This window comes from Thalassophryne amazonica, chromosome 11 (assembly GCF_902500255.1).
Source record: "Thalassophryne amazonica chromosome 11, fThaAma1.1, whole genome shotgun sequence".
NCBI classification, from domain to species: Eukaryota; Metazoa; Chordata; class Actinopteri; order Batrachoidiformes; family Batrachoididae; genus Thalassophryne; species Thalassophryne amazonica.
Genome location: NC_047113.1, coordinates 85752856 through 85772122, shown reverse-complemented (window position 1 = coordinate 85772122; position 19267 = coordinate 85752856). Strand labels below are relative to the sequence as shown.

At 43.2% G+C, this 19267-nt stretch overlaps 1 protein-coding gene across 1 annotated transcript; it reads left to right on the top strand.

The window, feature by feature from the left end:
• The first annotated feature begins 1446 nt into the window (after window positions 1–1446).
• LOC117520093 (antigen peptide transporter 1-like) lies at window positions 1447–18249 on the top strand. Its single transcript, XM_034181392.1, is given in 9 exon segments — window positions 1447–1574; window positions 1576–1639; window positions 2345–2416; window positions 2419–2458; window positions 10990–11106; window positions 15505–15582; window positions 15584–15722; window positions 15813–16010; window positions 18121–18249. Coding segments are annotated over 9 exon segments (903 nt in total). The 5' UTR covers window positions 1447–1508.
• The last annotated feature ends 1018 nt before the right edge of the window (window positions 18250–19267 follow it).

The following is a 19267-nucleotide window of genomic DNA, read 5'->3' as shown; positions in this document are numbered from 1 at the left end:
AACAGCATTGTATATAACAATGTAATGTGCCTGGATGACATTCAGATAATTGTGTTCCACACAGCTGGCATGGCTTGGCTCAAGGTTGACTGTCACACACTCCTGACTGATCAGCCAGCTCCCGTTGGAATGCCCCTGTTGGCAGGAACCCCAGCATGGTCAGCATCTGTGTGGGCACAGACCACACTTGGATCCTCACCGTTGCACTTTTGTGCCAGTCGCAGTTCTGTGCATGACTCCAGTAACACTGGCCTTGGTAAATGAAATTGGCTTATGAGCCAATTATCATTTGCAAGTAATTCCTTGCGTTCCCTGAATACTCACCTACATCGGATTGCACAATTTGCAAGGTCCTCTAACAACGCTAAAGCAACAATTGTTTATAGCATTTTTTTTTTATCACTTTGCACATGCTTTTATATCTACCCATATAATTGCAAACTCGTAGGTGTGTTAATTGTTCTTAAGTGTGTCTCTGGTGTGCACATCAGTCTGACTTCTTGTTTTCACACCATTGACAGTTTCCCAGCATCACCTCTTTGTGTCACCAGAGGGCCAATAGCTGTAGAAACGTGCGTACGCCAGCCATGGGTCACCACACATTTTCATGGTCATCTCACTTTTGATGCATCTGAACGTTAGTGTGGAGAAAGACGTACACCACGTTTTTGGGTGTACGCAACCTTTGTACATGAGGCCCCTGGTGACAATTGTGCAACACACAACTGCAGACTGCTGCTGCAGACAACTGTACCAGATAACTTCGCATTTGGACTTCAGGTGTCAATTTGTACCAGAAATCGCCAATAGGAGACTGGCCTTAGTTTAATTAACTCCCCTTTCTTTATCTTTGTTATTATCTTAAATAACTTAACCATCACTAAAATTCAGTCAGAATACACCAAAAAGCATTATTTAAAATAAATAAAGCTGCTGGGCTGGAGGTGTGCCCCTGGACCCTCTACTTTATAGGTGAGCAACATTTTTGATTGATGCACTTCATCTTTGACTCAAACAACATCAGGAAGTGTCTCTAGCCATTTTGTTGAAATAGCCATTCTACATATCCCCTGTATTGAAACATTGAACAAGACTTTTATCCTTGGTCCATGACCTTGACTTATTTTCCCTCAAAATCAAATCATTTGGTTCTGCGTAGAGTTGGTAATAATACCTATAGGTAATGAATTTGGTTTTATTCCAGCATTTGTTTGTTCATCAAACAAACAAACAAACAAAATAAAATGGAATTGTGGAATTTTGAGAAATGTTTTCCAGGAAATCCCAACTCTCAGTAAAAAGTTCAATAAGCACAGCTTTTGCACAAAAAGATCTGTTTAACATTACAGTTTGGGTAATTCTGAGTCTTGGCAGAGAAATTGTATGCACTTTCAGTGGTTTCCTCGAAATTTTGCTTCAAGGTGTCAGTTGTTTTGCAGATGCTACAGGGTTATGGTGTAACAGCAGTGGCCTGGATCTACTGGAGTCGATATATCTTACCTTGGTTGATGAAGACGACCACCAACAAGCCCAGCGAGGATACTGGTGCCATCCTGAAGAGACTGATGGAATATGTACATGCTGCCTTATCGCTGGCGTTTTTTTGCTGTGCTGATTTTTGTGGTTCTGTCCTCTTGTGGTGAGTAAAACATCACCTCTCTTTAAATGTAGTCTGCACAGAGTAATTAAACAAGTGTAGTGTTTTGATTGAAATGCTGACATAACCTGTATTTTCTGCTGTTTAAAGTTTTAAGTGAACATCACCAGTAATTCTGCATGTTTTAGCTGAAGCCTGTTCATACAATGTGTTCCTTACAACCACTTTACACAGCATGAAACTCAAGGATGCAGAAATTATTTTCAGGGCTTCCATTTGATTCACTTGATTCCAGTACAATCTTACAATCTGATTGCTGACATGGGGTCGATTATCTGTGCCAGCAAACAATTTGTGTGTTGGTTTTTATAAAGTCATATTTTTAGCATTTGAATGTGACAAAAAGTGCAGACTGAGTGGTTTGGTCAGGATGAATTTCGGAAGTGTTGTGAAGAACATTCAGCTGCATTGTTATCAGGTTGGGAACGTCAATGTGGATTCAGTAACATTAACCATATCAAAATGTTGTTTTATGCAAATTCTGTTTTTATAACTGGCTAAAAATGTGCAAAATTGCTCATCTTTTTTTGCAGCAACTTGCAAAGTTGCTCATCTTTTTTCAAGGTGGTAAGAATGTTGCATATTGTGATATTGAGTCCTTGTAGTCACGTTAGGAGGAATCTTGATGTAACACCCAGACTGTGTGTCACCAAAAGTGATTATGATTATGTCATCCTCTGAGTTCAGGTGAGATGGCTGTTCCGAAATACACTGGTCATGTGGCTGACTGGATCCAAAATGAAGAGGCACCTGGTGCATTTGAGAGGCCGTTACAATCATGAGAATAATGACTGTTGCCAGGTAATGTACTCTTTGCCACAGAGTGAAAGACTTGGTACATTTATGGCAAACACTTTAAACACTTCGTCCTGGTCGCGGCACACTGGACCAGCTCTACACGCTCCATCGGGTGCTCGAGGGTTCATGGGAGTTCGCCCAACCAGTCCACATGTGTTTTGTGGATCTGGAGAAGGCGTTCGACCGTGTCCCTCGGGGCACCCTGTGGAGGGTGCTCCGGGAGTACAGGGTCCAGGGTCCTTTGCTAAGGGCTATCCGGTCCCTGTACAACCGCAGCAGGAGCTTGGGTCGCATTGCCGGTAGTAAGTCAAACCTGTTTCCAGTGCACGTTGGCTGTCGGCGATCACCACACCGACAGATCACACAGCACTTCCTTCAGATCACACCTGATTGCAGTCGACTAGCACTTTAAAAGTTTTAATCATCACATTGTTTCATTATTCAGGTCTGTGATGACCTGATCAGTGGGTGATCAGGTCTGATCAGGTCCACTGATCAGGAAGCAACCAGTGCTTTCAACATTTAAAGAGTCACAGCCCTCCATTCAATCATGGCAGCATTTCCCACAGCCAGTCCACTCATCAGCATTATGTACACAATGAAAATAGTCCACCAAGAAAAAAAATGAAAATAAAAAATAAAATAATGTTACTCTGTTTCTGATGTGCACCACACGGTGCAGAACCAACCTGAACCATTGGGTTGAAACGGGACTGTCGGTATACACTGGATAATCATCAAGGTGTGACAGCTGCATTAATTTATTAGATGTATGACAGCGTGCGCCAGATGAAAATTTTTATAACACAGGCACTGTGCCAAAGAATTCCATTCGCAGTCTCTTAAAATAAAGTGGAGAGCGTTCAAAGAAATCAACCCAGACAGTTTCAATTCTGTTTGGAGGGCATTCCAAGCAGAGGGAGCAGAAAAACTAAAAGCTTTCTTTCCCGTTTCAGTGTGGACACGAGGTACACGAAAGCACAACATGTCATTCAAGCACAAACCATAACACCTTTTACATCTCCGAAGTAAACTGGATAAATAAATTTGAACAACCCAATAATAGCCTTGTATACCAGAGTCATCCAATGTGTAAAGAAGGCATGGCAGCATTAGCATACAATTTAAGCCTGCGTCCCACTGAATAATAAGCCATGAATAATGAGCCATGCATGGGTGTGTCAGCGATTATTCAAAAAAATGGCCCACGTTTTCATCTATCACGTATCCGCTATGAAAGTGTCTCTATGTGCCTCTGTACCCCGCATGTGCCACGTAGCAGCCTCTAGTGAGCCATGACTGACCTGTCATTAGAGCCTCGAATGGCTCACATCAGCCACACTAAGCCACGTAATGCCGTGATAACGCAATGTTGGCGCATGTTTAGGCATGATGGGTTTGGTCCAAACCTCCAGCCCTCCCACATCTGGTCCCTTAACATGTGGGTTTTCAATTCACAGATTCACAGCAGCATTTAAAGATGTCACATTTTTAAATGCAGTCCAAAAATAGATGCTCCAGTACAGTCCCGCGGTTGTGAGCTGTGCGCCAGGCTGCTGTCCCCCTGTAATGCACCAGAACCGCTAGAACCGAACCAAGGGCTCCTGGACAGCCACCTCTGTGCTCCTTGCTGGCTCCATGGTTCATTGGCTTCATTTTTTTCCCTGGCTTTAAACACACACACACACCATGATCCCACTTTAAACTTTAGGTTTGTCCGTTTATTTTCGCAAAATCGCTCTATTGTGTGTGCGCTGCTGCAGAGAGCTGGGTCCAAAGTAACAAAGGCTACACAGAGAGGGACTCAAATCCTACAGTGCCAGGCGTGTCCCCCTGCTTAAGCCAGTACGTGCCCAGGTCCGTATGATGTTTGCCAGAGAGCATATGGATGATCCAGAAGAGGATTGGGAGAATATCATGTGGTCAGATGAAACCAAAATAGAACTTTTTAGTAAAGACTCAACTAGTCATGTTTGGAGGAAGAAGAATGCTGAGTTGCATCCCAAGAACACCATATCTACTGTGAAGCATGGGGGTGGAAACATCATGCTTTGGGGCTGTTTTTCTGCAAAGGGGACAGGGCGACTGATCTGTGTTAAGGGAAGAATGAACGGGGCCATGTGTTTGAGATTTTAAGACAAAACCTCTTTCCATCATTGAGAGCATTGAAGATGCAACGTGGCTGGGTCTTCCAGCTTGACAATAATCCCAAACACACCACTCGGGCAACAAAGGAGTGGCTCAGTAAAAAGCATTTCAAGGTCCTGGAGTGGCCAAGCCAGTCTCCAGACCTCAACCCCATAGAAAATTTGTGGAGGGAGTTGAAAGTCCATGTTGCCCAGTGACAGCCCCAAAACATCACTGCTGTAATCAAATCAAATCAATTTTATTTATATAGCACCAAATCACAACAAACAGTTGCCCCAAGGCACTTTATATTGTAAGGCAAAAGCCATACAATAATTAAAAAAAAACCCCAATGGTCAAAACGACCCCCTGTGAGCAAGCACTTGGCGAGAGTGGGAAGGAAAAACTCCCTTTTAACAGGAAGAAACCTCCAGCAGAACCAGGCTCAGGGAGGGGCAGTCTTCTGCTGGGACTGGTTGGGGCTGAGTGGAGAGAATCAGGAAAAAGACATGCTGTGGAAGAGAGCAGAGATCAATCACTAATGATTAAATGCAGAGTGGTGCATACAGAGCAAAAAGAGAAAGTAACACTCAGTGCATCATGGGAACCCCCCAGCAGTCTAGGTCCATAACTAAGGGATGGTTCAGGGTCACCTGATCCAGCCCCAACTATAAGCTTTAGCAAAAAGGAAAGTTTTAAGCCTAATCTTAAAAGTAGAGAGGGTGTCTGTCTCCCTGATCCGAATTGGGAGCTGGTTCCACAGGAGAGGAGCCTGAAAGCTGAAGGCTCTGCCTCCCATTCTACTCTTAAAAACCATAGGAACTACAAGTAAGCCTGCAGTCTGAGAGCGAAGCGCTCTATTGGGGTGATATGGTACTATGAGGTCCCTCAGATAAGATGGGACCTGATTATTCAAAACCTTATAAGTAAGAAGAAGAATTTTAAAATTTAAATAATTAACAGGAAGCCAATGAAGAGAGGCCAATATGGGTGAGATATGCTCTCTCCTTCTAGTCCCCGTTAGTACTCTAGCTGCAGCATTTTGAGTTAACTGAAGGCTTTTCAGGGAACTTTTAGGACAACCTGATAATAATGAATTACAATAGTCCAGCCTAGAGGAAATAAATGCATGAATTAGTTTTTCAGCATCACTCTGAGACAAGACCTTTCTAATTTTAGAGATATTGCGCAAATGCAAAAAAGCAGTCCTACATATTTGCTTAATATACGCACTGTAGGACATATCCTGATCAAAAATGACTCCGAGATTTCTCACAGTAGTACTAGAGGTCAGGGTAATGCCATCCAGAGTAAGGATTTGGTTAGACACCATGTTTCTAAGATTTGTGGGGCCAAGTACAATAACTTCAGTTTTATCTGAATTTAAAAGCAGGAAATTAGAGGTCATCCATGTCTTTATGTCTGTAAGACATTCCTGCAGTTTAACTAATTGGTGTGTGTCCTCTGGCTTCATGGATAGATAAAGCTGGGTATCATCTGCGTAACAATGAAAATTTAAGCAATGCTTTCTAATAATACTGCCTAAGGGAAGCATGTATAAAGTGAATAAATTTGGTCCTAGCACAGAACCTTGTGAAACTCCATAATTAACCTTAGTCTGTGAAGAAGACTCCCCATTTACAAGAACAAATTGTAATCTATTAGATAAATATGATTAAAACCACCGCAGCGCAGTGCCTTTAATACCTATGGCATGCTCTACTCTCTGTAATAAAATTTTATGGTCAACAGTATCAAAAGCAGCACTGAGGTCTAACAGGACAAGCACAGAGATGAGTCCACTGTCTGAGGCCATAAGAAGATCATTTGTAACCTTCACTAATGCTGTTTCTGTACTATGATGAATTCTAAAACCTGACTGAAACTCTTCAAATAGACCATTCCTCTGCAGATGATCAGTTAGCTGTTTTACAACTACCCTTTCAAGAATTTTTGAGAGAAAAGGAAGGTTGGAGATTGGCCTATAATTAGCTAAGATAGCTGGGTCAAGTGATGGCTTTTAAAGCAATGGTTTAATTACTGCCACCTTAAAAGCCTGTGGTACATAGCCAACTAATCGAAGCATTAATTAATGGTAGGGCTTCCTTGAGCAGCCTGGTAGGAATGGGGTCTAATAGACATGTTGATGGTTTGGAGGAAGTAACTAATGAAAATAACTCAGACAGAACAATCGGAAAGAAAGAGTCTAACCAAATACCAGCATTACTGAAAGCAGCCAAAGATAACGATATGTCTTTGGGATGGTTATGAGTAATTTTTTCTCTAATAGTTAAAATTTTATTAGCAAAGAAAGTCATGAAGTCATTACTAGTTAAAGTTAAAGGAATACTTGGCTCAGTAGAGCTCTGACTCTTTGTCAGCCTGGTTACAGTGCTGAAAAGAAACCTGGGGTTGTTCTTATTTTCTTCAATTAGTGATGAGTAGTAAGATGTCCTAGCTTTACGGAGGGCTTTTTTTTTATAGCGCAACAGACTCTTTTTCCAGGCTAAGTGAAGATCTTCTAAATTAGTGATATGCCATTTCCTGTCCAACTTACGGGTTGTCTGCTTTAAGCTGCGAGTTTGTGAGTTATACCACGGAGTCCGGCACTTCTGATTTAAGGCTCTCTTTTTCAGAGGAGCTACAGCATTCAAAGTAGTGCTCAATGAGGATGTAAAACTATTGACGAGATAATCTATCTCACTCACAGAGTTTAGGTAGCTACTCTGCACTGTGTTGGTATATGGCATTGGAGAACATAACAAAGAAGGAATCATATCCTTAAACCTAGTTACAGCGCAGTCTTTGGATGTGGGAGGAAACCGGAGCACCCGGAGGAAACCCATGCAAACACGGGGAGAACATGCAAACTCCACACAGAAAGGCCGCGGGAATTGAACCCACGACCTTCTCGCTGTGAGACAACAGTGCTAACCACCAAACCACCGTGCTGCCCCATATATATATATATATATATATATACACAACAAAAATATAAATGCAACACTTTTGGTTTTGCTCCCATTTTGTATGAGATGAACTCAAAAATCTAAAACTTTTTCCACATACACAATCTCACCATTTCCCTCAAATATTGTTCACAAACCAGTCTAAATCTGTGATAGTGAGCACTTCTCCTTTGCTGAGATAATCCATCCCACCTCACAGGTGTGCCATATCAAGATGCTGATTAGACACCATGATTAGTGTACAGGTGTGCCTTAGACTGTCCACAATAAAAGGCCACTCTGAAAGGTGCAGTTTTGTTTTATTGGGGGGGATACCAGTCAGTATCTGGTGTGACCACCATTTGCCTCATGCAGTGCAACACATCTCCTTCGCATAGAGTTGATCAGGTTGTCAATTGTGGCCTGTGGAATGTTGGTCCACTCCTCTTCAATGGCTGTGTGAAGTTGCTGGATATTGGCAGGAACTGGTACACGCTGTCGTATACACCGGTCCAGAGCATTCGAAACATGCTCAGTGGGTGACATGTCCGGTGAGTATGCCGGCCATGCAAGAACTGGGAAATTTTCAGCTTCCAGGAATTGTGTACAGATCCTTGCAACATGGGGCCGTGCATTATCCTGCTGCAACATGAGGTGATATTCTTGGATGTATGGCACAACAATGGGCCTCAGGATCTCGTCACGGTATCTCTGTGCATTCAAAATGCCATCAATAAAATGCACCTGTGTTCTTCGTCCATAACAGATGCCTGCCCATACCATAACCCCACCGCCACCATGGGCCACTCGATCCACAACATTGACATCAGAAAACCGCTCACCCACACGACGCCACACACGCTGTCTGCCATCTGCCCTGAACAGTGTGAACCGGGATTCATCCGTGAAGAGAACACCTCTCCAACGTACCAAACGCCAGCGAATGTGAGCATTTGCCCACTCAAGTCGGTTACGACGACAAACTGGAGTCAGGTCGAGACCCCGATGAGGACGACGAGCATGCAGATGAGCTTCCCTGAGACAGTTTGTGCAGAAATTCTTTGGTTATGCAAACCGATTGTTTCAGCAGCTGTCCGAGTGGCTGGTCTCAGACGATCTTGGAGGTGAACATGCTGGATGTGGAGGTCCTGGGCTGGTGCGGTTACACGTGGTCTGCGGTTGTGAGGCTGGTTGGATGTACTGCCAAATTCTCTGAAATGCCTTTGGACACGGCTTATGGTAGAGAAATGAACATTCAATACACGAGCAACAGCTCTGGTTGACATTCCTGCTGTCAGCATGCCAATTGCACGCTCCCTCAAATCTTGCGACATCTGTGGCATTGTACTGTGTGATAAAACTGCACCTTTCAGAGTGGCCTTTTATTGTGGACAGTCTAAGGCACACCTGTGCACTAATCATGGTGTCTAATCAGCATCTTGATATGGCACACCTGTGAGGTGGGATGGATTATCTCAGCAAAGGAGAAGTGCTCACTATCACAGATTTAGACTGGTTTGTGAACAATATTTGAGGGAAATGGTGATATTGTGTATGTGGAAAAAGTTTTAGATCTTTGAGTTCATCTCATACAAAATGGGAGCAAAACCAAAAGTGTTGCGTTTATATTTTTGTTGAGTGTATATCTTACAAATCACGATACAACTTTTAACTTTGTGTTATGTCTTCCTTCTGTGTGGCTCTGCTCTGCTTTTAGTGGCTTCACTGGAGTTAATTCTTCTGTGGCTTTAAACACACATCCACTTTCACGCAGTCATCCAAATTTTAACTTTGTGTTTGTCCAATATTGATTGAAAAATCACTCTTTCATGAGCTGGCATTCTGCCTAAATGCTCCTTTGAAGCATGATGAGTCAGTGCACAGTGCGTACACACAGCGGAGCTCATGTGATCCATTAACAAGATATTAAATCAACTATTGACATACTTTTACAGCTAGGAACTGTTTTATCAAGCTATAAAAACATTAGAAATAGTTACCTTAAGCTGTTCAAAATACATTCCACATGGAGCAGGAAAGAGACGAAAAAAGCATCCAGATGAAACAGTCCTCTGTGATTCCAGAAGTGAATAGAGGTGTTTTCAGCATCCAGTTTTTGGCAGAAAATGATTAATCCGCTACAAAATAATTATTTTATATACAGCGTCCAGCGCACAGAGCAGGTGGAATTGTGTGTGCAAGAGGGCAGCCGCTCCAAAAATAGCCTCTCAGGTCCTGCGTAGTTGCCAGGCACACAGATAATGGGCTTTTAGCAGACTTGTAAGCACCACGCAAATGCCTCTAAGTCATCGCAGTAACTCGTACACAAACTGCGCCACACTGTTGTTGCTAAATTTTGAACTTCTTGAAATTAGCGCCATGCTCACAGAGGAGCCTCGTTAACTGAAGATAATGCCTCTCAGAGCCACGAAACTCCCACGATAGTTGAAGAAACTGTTGTGAAAGTGTAGGAACACGGACCCACAACAGGGGGCGCAAATGAACGGACAATGGAGTAAGTCAAAATAACAACGCTTTACTGTTGTGAATGTGCACAACGAATACAACCAATCACGGAAATGAACAACAGTCAATTCACAAAAGTGTCGTGTGGGCAGGCTCGAAGATAGGAGACGCCTCTCCAAGGTAAGACCGGAACCACACGGCTTCCTCCGCCACAGGACCCCGGGAATACTGGAGCCGCCAAGTCCCGAACTCCCAGGTGGCCACTGCCTCCGCGTGTCGGACCTGGTACTGCTGGCGAGGAACAAAGGACAGTTAGATGGGGGCGCGTTTGCACCCAGGACTCCGAACAGCAGGGAAGTTACCTCCACCTCTCGTTGGAACAGTAATCCACAAACTAGCACAATCCAAAAAGATACACTCCGTTAGCTTCGATACGTTACCTCTCCGGTAGAAACGATATCTCGGCAATGAGGTGGAGGTGCCGTCCTGCTGATATACCCCACTGATGATTGCCGTCAGCTGTCTCAGGTGATGGGTGACAGCTGTCACCGTAGCTGCTCCCGTGAGGCGGCGGCGCCCTCTGGTGCTTGGAGCCCGCACTCCAGGCAGGGCGCCCTCTGGTGGTGGTGGGCCAGCAGTACCTCCTCTTCAGCGGCCCACACAACAGAAACCCTCTTGTAGCAAAGAAAACATGCTGCGTGGCTCATTATTCGGTGGGACCCAGGCTTTACAGTGTTGGGTGTGGCAGCTACAACCAGTGATGAATCTCGGAGTACAATGGTATGCTGGAGTCAAGGTCTATAGACAACTGGTTGACGTGCACATATACACGACATCACCTTAGTCCAGTATAGGTGAGAAGGTAGCAGTTATTAGGAGCTTCCGAGCTCCTATGGAAAAACATGACTTATTTCTATAAAAAAGCCTAGCTTCACCCTTAATTTGGATATTGCGTTATTAATCTTGTTACATGTACTATGTTGTCTGTTTCAGTGCTGTGCTTGAGTTTATATGTGACCTCATCTACAACATCACCATGAGCCTCGTACACACCTCAGTCCAGGGAATTGTATTCCAGTCAGTGCTAAAACAGGAGATTGCTTTTTTTTAATGCCATACCAACAGGTAAGTCATACATACTGTACATTGAAGTGGCTAGACACAAGCTCTGCTTTAAATGCTGAACTACCCTAAGGTTCAAAAAAGAGTCTTTGATGAATAAATGATAAACACGTTTGTTTATACTGCTTATTGTTTTATCAAGGCATGTATTTTCTACTCTTTGACTGTTCTGATTTCTTTAAACAAATATACGTACTTGGTACGAGATTAAACTGCACCCGGGTTTGTCGGTGGTGATCCAACCTGCAAAAAGCTGATTGATGGTGTAATTAGCACTTCAACCACTGTAAAATGCCTCACAATTTTCCACACTAGGAAAAAAGATAACATTAGTTTTGTATATAACTGTGACCATCACTACGGTCAAAACAGAATTCTTGAGAACTAATGTCAGTAGTCACGCCCATGACCCCAGGAAGTGGAAACTCATGCCCTATAAAAGCAGGGTCAACTTCATGTTCATCTTCTTGCCTTGAACTTCAAAGAGCATTCTGAGAAGCAAAGGATAGTGATGATTTTCCTTTAGTCTTATAGATTTGCTGTTTTTATGAGGATTGGCTGAAAAGTTCTTAATGGTATCAAATGAACAAAATACTGCCTTGTTTGAGAAACCTGAAATTCAGCCACACCTAGTCTGCATGACCAGGACTGTAGTTGGTGCCCCATAACACCCACCAGCATCAAGTGCAGGTTGACGAGACTTGGCCGAAGTGGTAGGGATTTCAGAAGGGTGAATACATCACATTGTCCATGATTTATTCAGCTATAGAAAAATATGCACACGATAGATCTCAACTTGAAGCAGAACCGAAAGAGGGTTTATCAGGTATTTCTGACTCAACATGCACAGGAAAGCAATGTTTTCCTCCAGTGGATTATCACTGGTGAGTAGGGCTGGGGATCGAGAACCGGTTCTTTTCGGGTATTGTTAAGAAATGATTCGATCCACCGATATCAATAGTCTTTTTGCTTAACAATTCCCTTATATCCTTCAGAGCAGCCGTTGTTTTTGAGGGTGTTTGTCAGGAAAATGATCATTCCTCTACGTTGATTGCAGACCCTACAGTGGGTCTGTAATCAACCGTTTCTGCAGCGCGACTCCACTTTGAAGCGTGAACCAACAAAGCAATTCTCCGATCCTCTGGCTCATTGGTTCTTTGATTCGCTGCTCTTTGGAAGCGGCAAGTTCACTTCTTAACCCCTCTCAAAGCCATTAAAATATGCCAATCATGAGTCACTTTTGTGTGGATTAAAGTCATTAACTGGGACTCGTCTTTTTGCAGTCAAAAAATGAGAATCATCCTCTGTTCCATTGGCACAGCTCCAAATGCTGTGCCACTCTCTGCCGAAACAGAGTCCGGTCGGAATTAATAACTTCAAAACGAATTGCCGCTTTAAATAAAATGACACCTCTTTCCAAACTCTGTAATACAGACATTAAACTACAATCGACTAAAACGTTTTTTTTCTTCCCAAAATGAGACGTCCTGCATTCTTTATGAATTACATCCTGATGTGTAGCGCAGTCAGCTGCAAGAGTTCAGCTCAGATGTATGGAAAGACATTCATGCCAATAATGTCTAAAAGGAAATGCTTTTGACAAAAACTACAGATTTTGTTTATTTCTATTTATGTCCAGAGATCAAGATTCCACCATGTACAGTTTATTATGTCCAGAGTTTAAGGATCCAGTGACCAATTTCACATTTTTTTACGTTAAGACTCAATAAAATGTTGTTGACATAGAAAACCTGTAAAGACTACTTTTAGTACACAGAAAGTAGTACAAAGAAACTCTTCCCTTTTGCGAGAAAAGTCGTGATGACCTTGTCCTGACAGAATTAATGAAAGATGGCAGTACTGTCAATTACAACCAATATGTGGACACATTACAAAAGTGGAAGAGATGCAGTTCTTCAGCATGTTTCTCCTCACACGAGTCGACAAACATACCTTACCACACCTGCCGTACAGATGTTGCGCCCTCCATCTTTTTCCTTTTTCCCCAACCTGAAAAAAGACTGCAAAGTCCTGACGTGAAGAATTGGTCCTCCTGTGTTGAGCCATTCATTTGGTGAGTGGCTGTTTGGTTTCTCCAATGTTGAGGTCATTGCACTGAACTGCAGACACCGTATTGCTTTTGGCAGTGTTCAGTCTTTGAAGTGAACCATATTTTGTCTACTGGTGTTGCTGGATTTGAAAAGCACAGGAATGTTGTTTGATCAAAATCCTCCTTTGTTAATCAGACATTCCAGCCACATATGGAATTACAATGTTATTCCTTTTGTTCTTCATTTCATCATTACCCACAGTGTTGGTATTCCTTCTGGGTCTTGTAGCTACGAGGTCTGTCAATAAAGTAACGGTCCTTTTTATTTTTTTCAAAAACTATATGGATTTCATTCATATGTTTTTATGTCAGACATGCTTGAACCCTCGTGCGCATGCGTGAGTTTTTCCACGCCTGTCGGTGACGTCATTCGCCTGTGAGCACGCCTTGGGAAGGAGTGGTCCCGCCCCCTCATCGGATTTTCATTGTCTGGAAATGGCGGAATGAAAAGAACTTTTTTCCATCAGAATTTTTTCAGAAGCTGTTAGAGACTGGCACCTGGAAACCATTCGAAAAATTTATCTGGCTTTCGGTGAAAATTTTATGGGCTTCACAGAGAATAAGGACTATTACTACAGCTTTAAGGACCCCTTTAATGACCCCTTTAAGGACGCTCGGCGCGCCGCGCTCCGAGCTGCGACGATGTGGCACAAGCCACCGGACCATTTCTAAACGGATGGCTCTGTGGATGCGAGACCGTTGTGTGCTCTTTCTCTGGTTATCACAAGAGCTGTACATCAGCCATTTTCCGGCAGATTTCACTTTTAACAAGAGATTTTGTCATGGAAAGCCGCGCGGAGGCTTCGCACGTAAAGACCAATTCGTTTTGGAAGCGAGACAAAGGAACACCTCCGTTTCGGTGTGTCAGAGGACAAGTTTGGACATGCCTATCTCGGCTTTCAGTGCTTACCAGTCCAGTAAGTATCAGAGAAATTGTGGAGAGCTGGACATGTCCAAACTTGTCCTCTGACATGCCGAAACGGAGGTGTTCCTTTGTCTCGCTTCCAAAGCGAATCGGTCTTTACGCGCAAAGCCTCCGCGCGGCTTTCCATGACAAAATCTCTTGTTAAAAGTGAAATCTGCCGGAAAATGGCTGATGTCCAGCTCTTGTGATAACCAGAGAAAGATCACACGACAGTCTCGTATCCACAGAGCCATCCGTTTAGAAATGGTCCGGTGGCTTGTGCCGCATCGTCGCAGCTCGGAGCGCGGCACGCCGAGTGTCCTTAAAGGGGTCCTTAAAGCTGTAGTAATAGTCCTTATTCTCTGTGAAGCCCGTAAAATTTTCACAGAAAGCCAGATAAATTTTTCAAATGGTTTGCAGGTGCCAGTCTCTAACAGCTTCTGAAAAAATTCTGATGGAAACAAAGTCCTTTTCATTCCGTCATTTCCAGACAATGAAAATCCGACGAGGGAGTGGGACCACTCCTTCCCAAGGCGTGCTCACAGGCGAATGACGTAACCGACAGGCGTGGAAAAACTCACACATGCGCATGAGGGTTCAAGCATGTCTGACGTAAAAACATATGAATGAAATCCATATAGTTTTTGAAAAAAATAAAAACGACCGTTACTTTATTGACAGACCTCATATTTTCACAAAGGTCCACTTGGGATATACAGAAACTTTAAGTGCCTCCTTCAGGTGGCACTTAAAGTAGTAGTGGTTCAGGTGGTGGTTTGGCCAAAGCAGATAGCCACCCCACTGAGTATGTTCTGCTTCAGGTTTCTTCCATTTATCAAAAAACACCTGAGGGAGATTGTCCTTAGCATTGTTGCCATTTTGTTTGTTCAGGGGCTGGGTATCTGAAGCACTTTGGGGTGACTTGTGTTGTGATTTGGCACTGTATTAATAAATTAATTTGAACATTGATTTTATCTTTCCTCAAATCTGAAACTGTAGCCAACTGTGAAATCTGTACATCTCACTGAACAGTAAACTGTGTGTGAATGTCGGCCATACATGGTTGCTTTGTGTAAAATGTGGCTGCTGTCTTACAAAAATGCTGGATAGGCAATTGCATACATTATGTTGTTTGACTTAAGCCCTAAATCAGTGGTCTCAAAAACATTCCAGAAAGGGCCGAGAGGATGTGGGCTTTCTTTGCAACCATCCACTCCACCAGGTGATTTCACTGATTAACATCACTTTGAGCAGGTGGAATCAGTTAATCAGCGACATCACCTGATGGAGTGGGTGGTTGCAAAGAAAGCCCGCACCCTCTTTGCCCTTTCTGGAATGAGTTTAAGACCTCTGCCCCTAAAGGCTGACACACTGCTCTGTTTTTAGGTAAACCGGTGTCACGCATTACCACGGATACCAATAGCATGAGTGAGGTGCTTAGTGAGCAACTGTCTTGTGATGTGGTACACAGCACGTTTTGGCTTCATCTTATTCTTTATGGTGAACCAGTCATGGAAAATGTCCCTGCTCACTTGCATGGGACTGCCCATCATCTCGGTCATACCAGCGCTCACTGGACATTTCCTTCAGGTAAAGAGGAGAGAGATTGATTTGTTTCTAAAAACATTGAACTGTTACATAATTTTTTCAGTCCACTTAAAATGTGCATCTGTGTTTCAGGCTGTTGCTGTAAAGGTTCAAGAGTTGCTGGCAAAGGCCAACCAGGTGGCCACAGAGACCTTCTCCTGCATGAAGACAGTGAGGAGCTTTGCCAATGAGGATGGTGAGACAGAGAAGTACCGATGGAAACTGGATGACACCTATTCCCTAAACAAAATCGAAGCTGCATGTTATGCAGCTACTAACTGTGCCAGTAGTGTAAGTTAGAAAATGACCTGCATTTGCATTTTCAGTACTTCAGCAGGAATTAATCTGCAAAATAATGCTGTATCTGTAGATACAGGGTAACCCAATAAAAAAAACATGAAAATTGTAATAAATCCTGCAAAGGTCCAGCAATTTTTTTGAAATTTTAATTCGACAAGAAATTTCAGGAAGACTATTGTTCCAATTGTTGTCCTCAACATGTCTTGGTCAACCAAAGAAACGATAATTTGCCTGGAGGCCTGTTTCGCCAAATAAATCATATTATTTGGAGCATAATGTTGAAAGAACATGACTTTTATGCAAAACGACCAAGATAGCTTTGAGGAATGATCATACATAGACTGAAGCTGAACCTTAGGATTTATAACAGTTTTTGTGGGTTCTGGGTTTTTTTTTTCTTTCTTTCTTTCGTTTTTTGGTCACCTTGTACTATTTGAAATTTTTTGATAGTTTTTTTTTTTCAATTTCAGTTTAATTTATTTTATTTAAATAGCGCCAAATCACAACAACGCTGGCTCAAGGCGCTTCACACAGGTAAGGTCTAACCGAACCAACCCCCTGAGTAAGCACACAGGTGACACTGGTCAGGAAAAACTTTAGCTAACATTTTTGTGGAGGAAACCTCAAGCAGACCAGACTCACAGGGGTGACAGTTACAGGGTTTTTTATTATTATTTTTATTATTTTAGACAGTTACTCATATATGAGGTCTGTTAGAAAACGATCTGACCTTTTTATTTTTTGCAAAAACCATATGGATTTGAATCACGTGATTGCATCAGCCAAGCTTGCACCTTTGTGGGCATGCGTGAGTTTTTTCACACCTGTCGGTTGCGTCATTCGTCTGTGAGCATGCTTTGTGGGAGGAATGGTCCAGCCCCCTCGGCCGATTTTCATTGTCAGGAAAATGGCCGAGCGACTGCCGCTTTGCTGCATCAAACTTTTTTCAGAAACTGTGAGAAACAGCTAGGTGGAAACCATTTGGAAAATTCAGATGGCTTTCGGTGAAGATCTTATGGGCGTCACACAGATTAAGGAGCATTACAACCGGATTAAAGACGGCCCACAGCGGCTGAGGGCGCACCGCGCTTCGAGCGGCCATCGACAGGCTAAAACGACTAGATCATTTCCAAAGTGAAGGCTGTGTTGATCCGGGACGTCGTCTGACTACTAGAGAATGGCAAGAGAGGTGGACATAGCACTATTTCGGCACATTACACTGTTACAGGAGATTTTGTAATGAAAGATGTGTGGCGGAATTCGTGCGTCAGGATGGAGCCGCGTAATGGCGCAGAACAAAAAGCACCTCCGTGTTGGAAGTCTCAAGGGACATGCCCAGCTCTTCCACCATTCGGAAAATTCAGACGGCTTTGGGTGGCTTTTCAGTCGAGTGAGTATCCGAGAAATTGTTGAAGATCTGGGCATGTCACATGTCCTGTGAGACCAACACGGAGGTGTTTTCGCTCCGCGCCATTAGCGGCTCCATGGCGAATTCCTCCGCTCCTGTTTTCATGACAAAATCTCCTTTAACAGTGGAATGTGCTGGAAAAGTGCTATGTCCACCTTTTCTGCCATTTCTCTGGTAGTCAGATGACGTCCCGGATCAACACAGCATTCAGTTTGGAAATGATCTGGTCATTTCAGCCTGTCGATCGCCGCTCGGAGCGCAGCGTGCCCTCTGCCATTGTGCGCCGTCTTTAAACCGGCTGTAACACTCCTTAATCTGTGTGATACCCATAAAATCGTCCCTGAAAGCTATCTGAATTTTCCGAATGGTGTCCACCTGGCTGTCTCTCACAGTTTCTGGAAAAATTTGATGCATTGCTGCTCCAGCCGTTCAGACATTTTCCTCACAATGAAAATCCGACGAGGAGGGAGGACCAGTGCTCACTCAAAGCCTGCTCACAGGCGAATGACGCAACCGACAGGCGTGAAAAAACTCACGCATGCACACGAAGGTTCAAGCTTGGCTGATGCAATCACACGTGATTCAAATCCATATGGTTCTTGCAAAAAATAAAAAGGTTGGATAGTTTTCTAACAGACCTCGTAAATTCAAACTGTTGTGAATTACAGTTTAAATGATTTTGTGTCTTTCTAGATGACCACTTTGTCTCTAAAGGTGTGCATTCTGTACTATGATGGAATGCTGGTGACCAGAGGGACTGTTAGCAGGGGAGACCTGGTGTCCTTCATCCTCTATGAGCTACAGTTTGCCTCTGCTGTTTAGGTGAGGAAAAGGAAAAGATGTAGGAACGGAACTAACCAAATTATCAGCACCAAATTATCAGTGACCGGTGGTCACTAACCACTGGTCGCCGATGTCTCACTGGACCAAGAACCATCATTTCAGTCTCATCAGAGTTTAAAAGTAGAACGTTTCTAGACATCCAACTTCTCACTGATGCAAGGCAATCTTCTAAGGATTTTATGTGAAGGAGATGACCAGCAGTTATCGACATGTATAACTGAGTATCATTAGCATGGCAGTGAAAGGTAATCCCAAAATGCCGCAATATGTGCCCAAGGGGTGCTATATAAAGGAAGAAAAGCAGGGGGCCTAAGACAGACCCCTGTGGAACCCCATATTTTATGTCACTGAGGTTAGAGGTAGTGTTACTGTACAAAACACAGTGTGACATCAACCATGCAAGGGCACTCCCAGTAATCCCAAAATGATTTTCCAGCCTATCAAGTAGAATATGATGATCCATGGTATCAAATGCAGCACCAGAACCGTAGTGATGTCTGAATCCATTGCAAGCAGAAGATCATTCACCACTTTAGTGGGAGCCTTCTCTGTGGAATGATATTTTCTAAAAGCAGACTGCAGTGGCTCAAAGAAATTATTCTCAGTAAGATAGTCCACAAATCCACTTTTTCCAAAATTTAGGGTGGTGGGCAAGTGGTTAATGAGCTTGGTTTCAGTTCAGAAGGTTCAAATCCCACCCCTGCCACATTTCTCCATGTAATGTGGAGTTGCGTCAGGAAGGGCATCCGGCGTAAAACCTGTGCCAATTCAACATGCAGATCCATCTTGGATTTGCTGTGGCGACCCCAAGTGCAAACAAGGGAGCAGCCGAAGGGACTTACATTTTTAGAGCAAAATGATAGATTTGATATCGGCCAATAGTTTTTAAAATGCTCGGGTCAAGATTAGGTTTCTTAAGTAATGGTTTAATCACTGCAGATTTGAAACATTTAGGAACAGATCCAGAAGTTAAAGAAAGATTAATAATTTAGTCAGC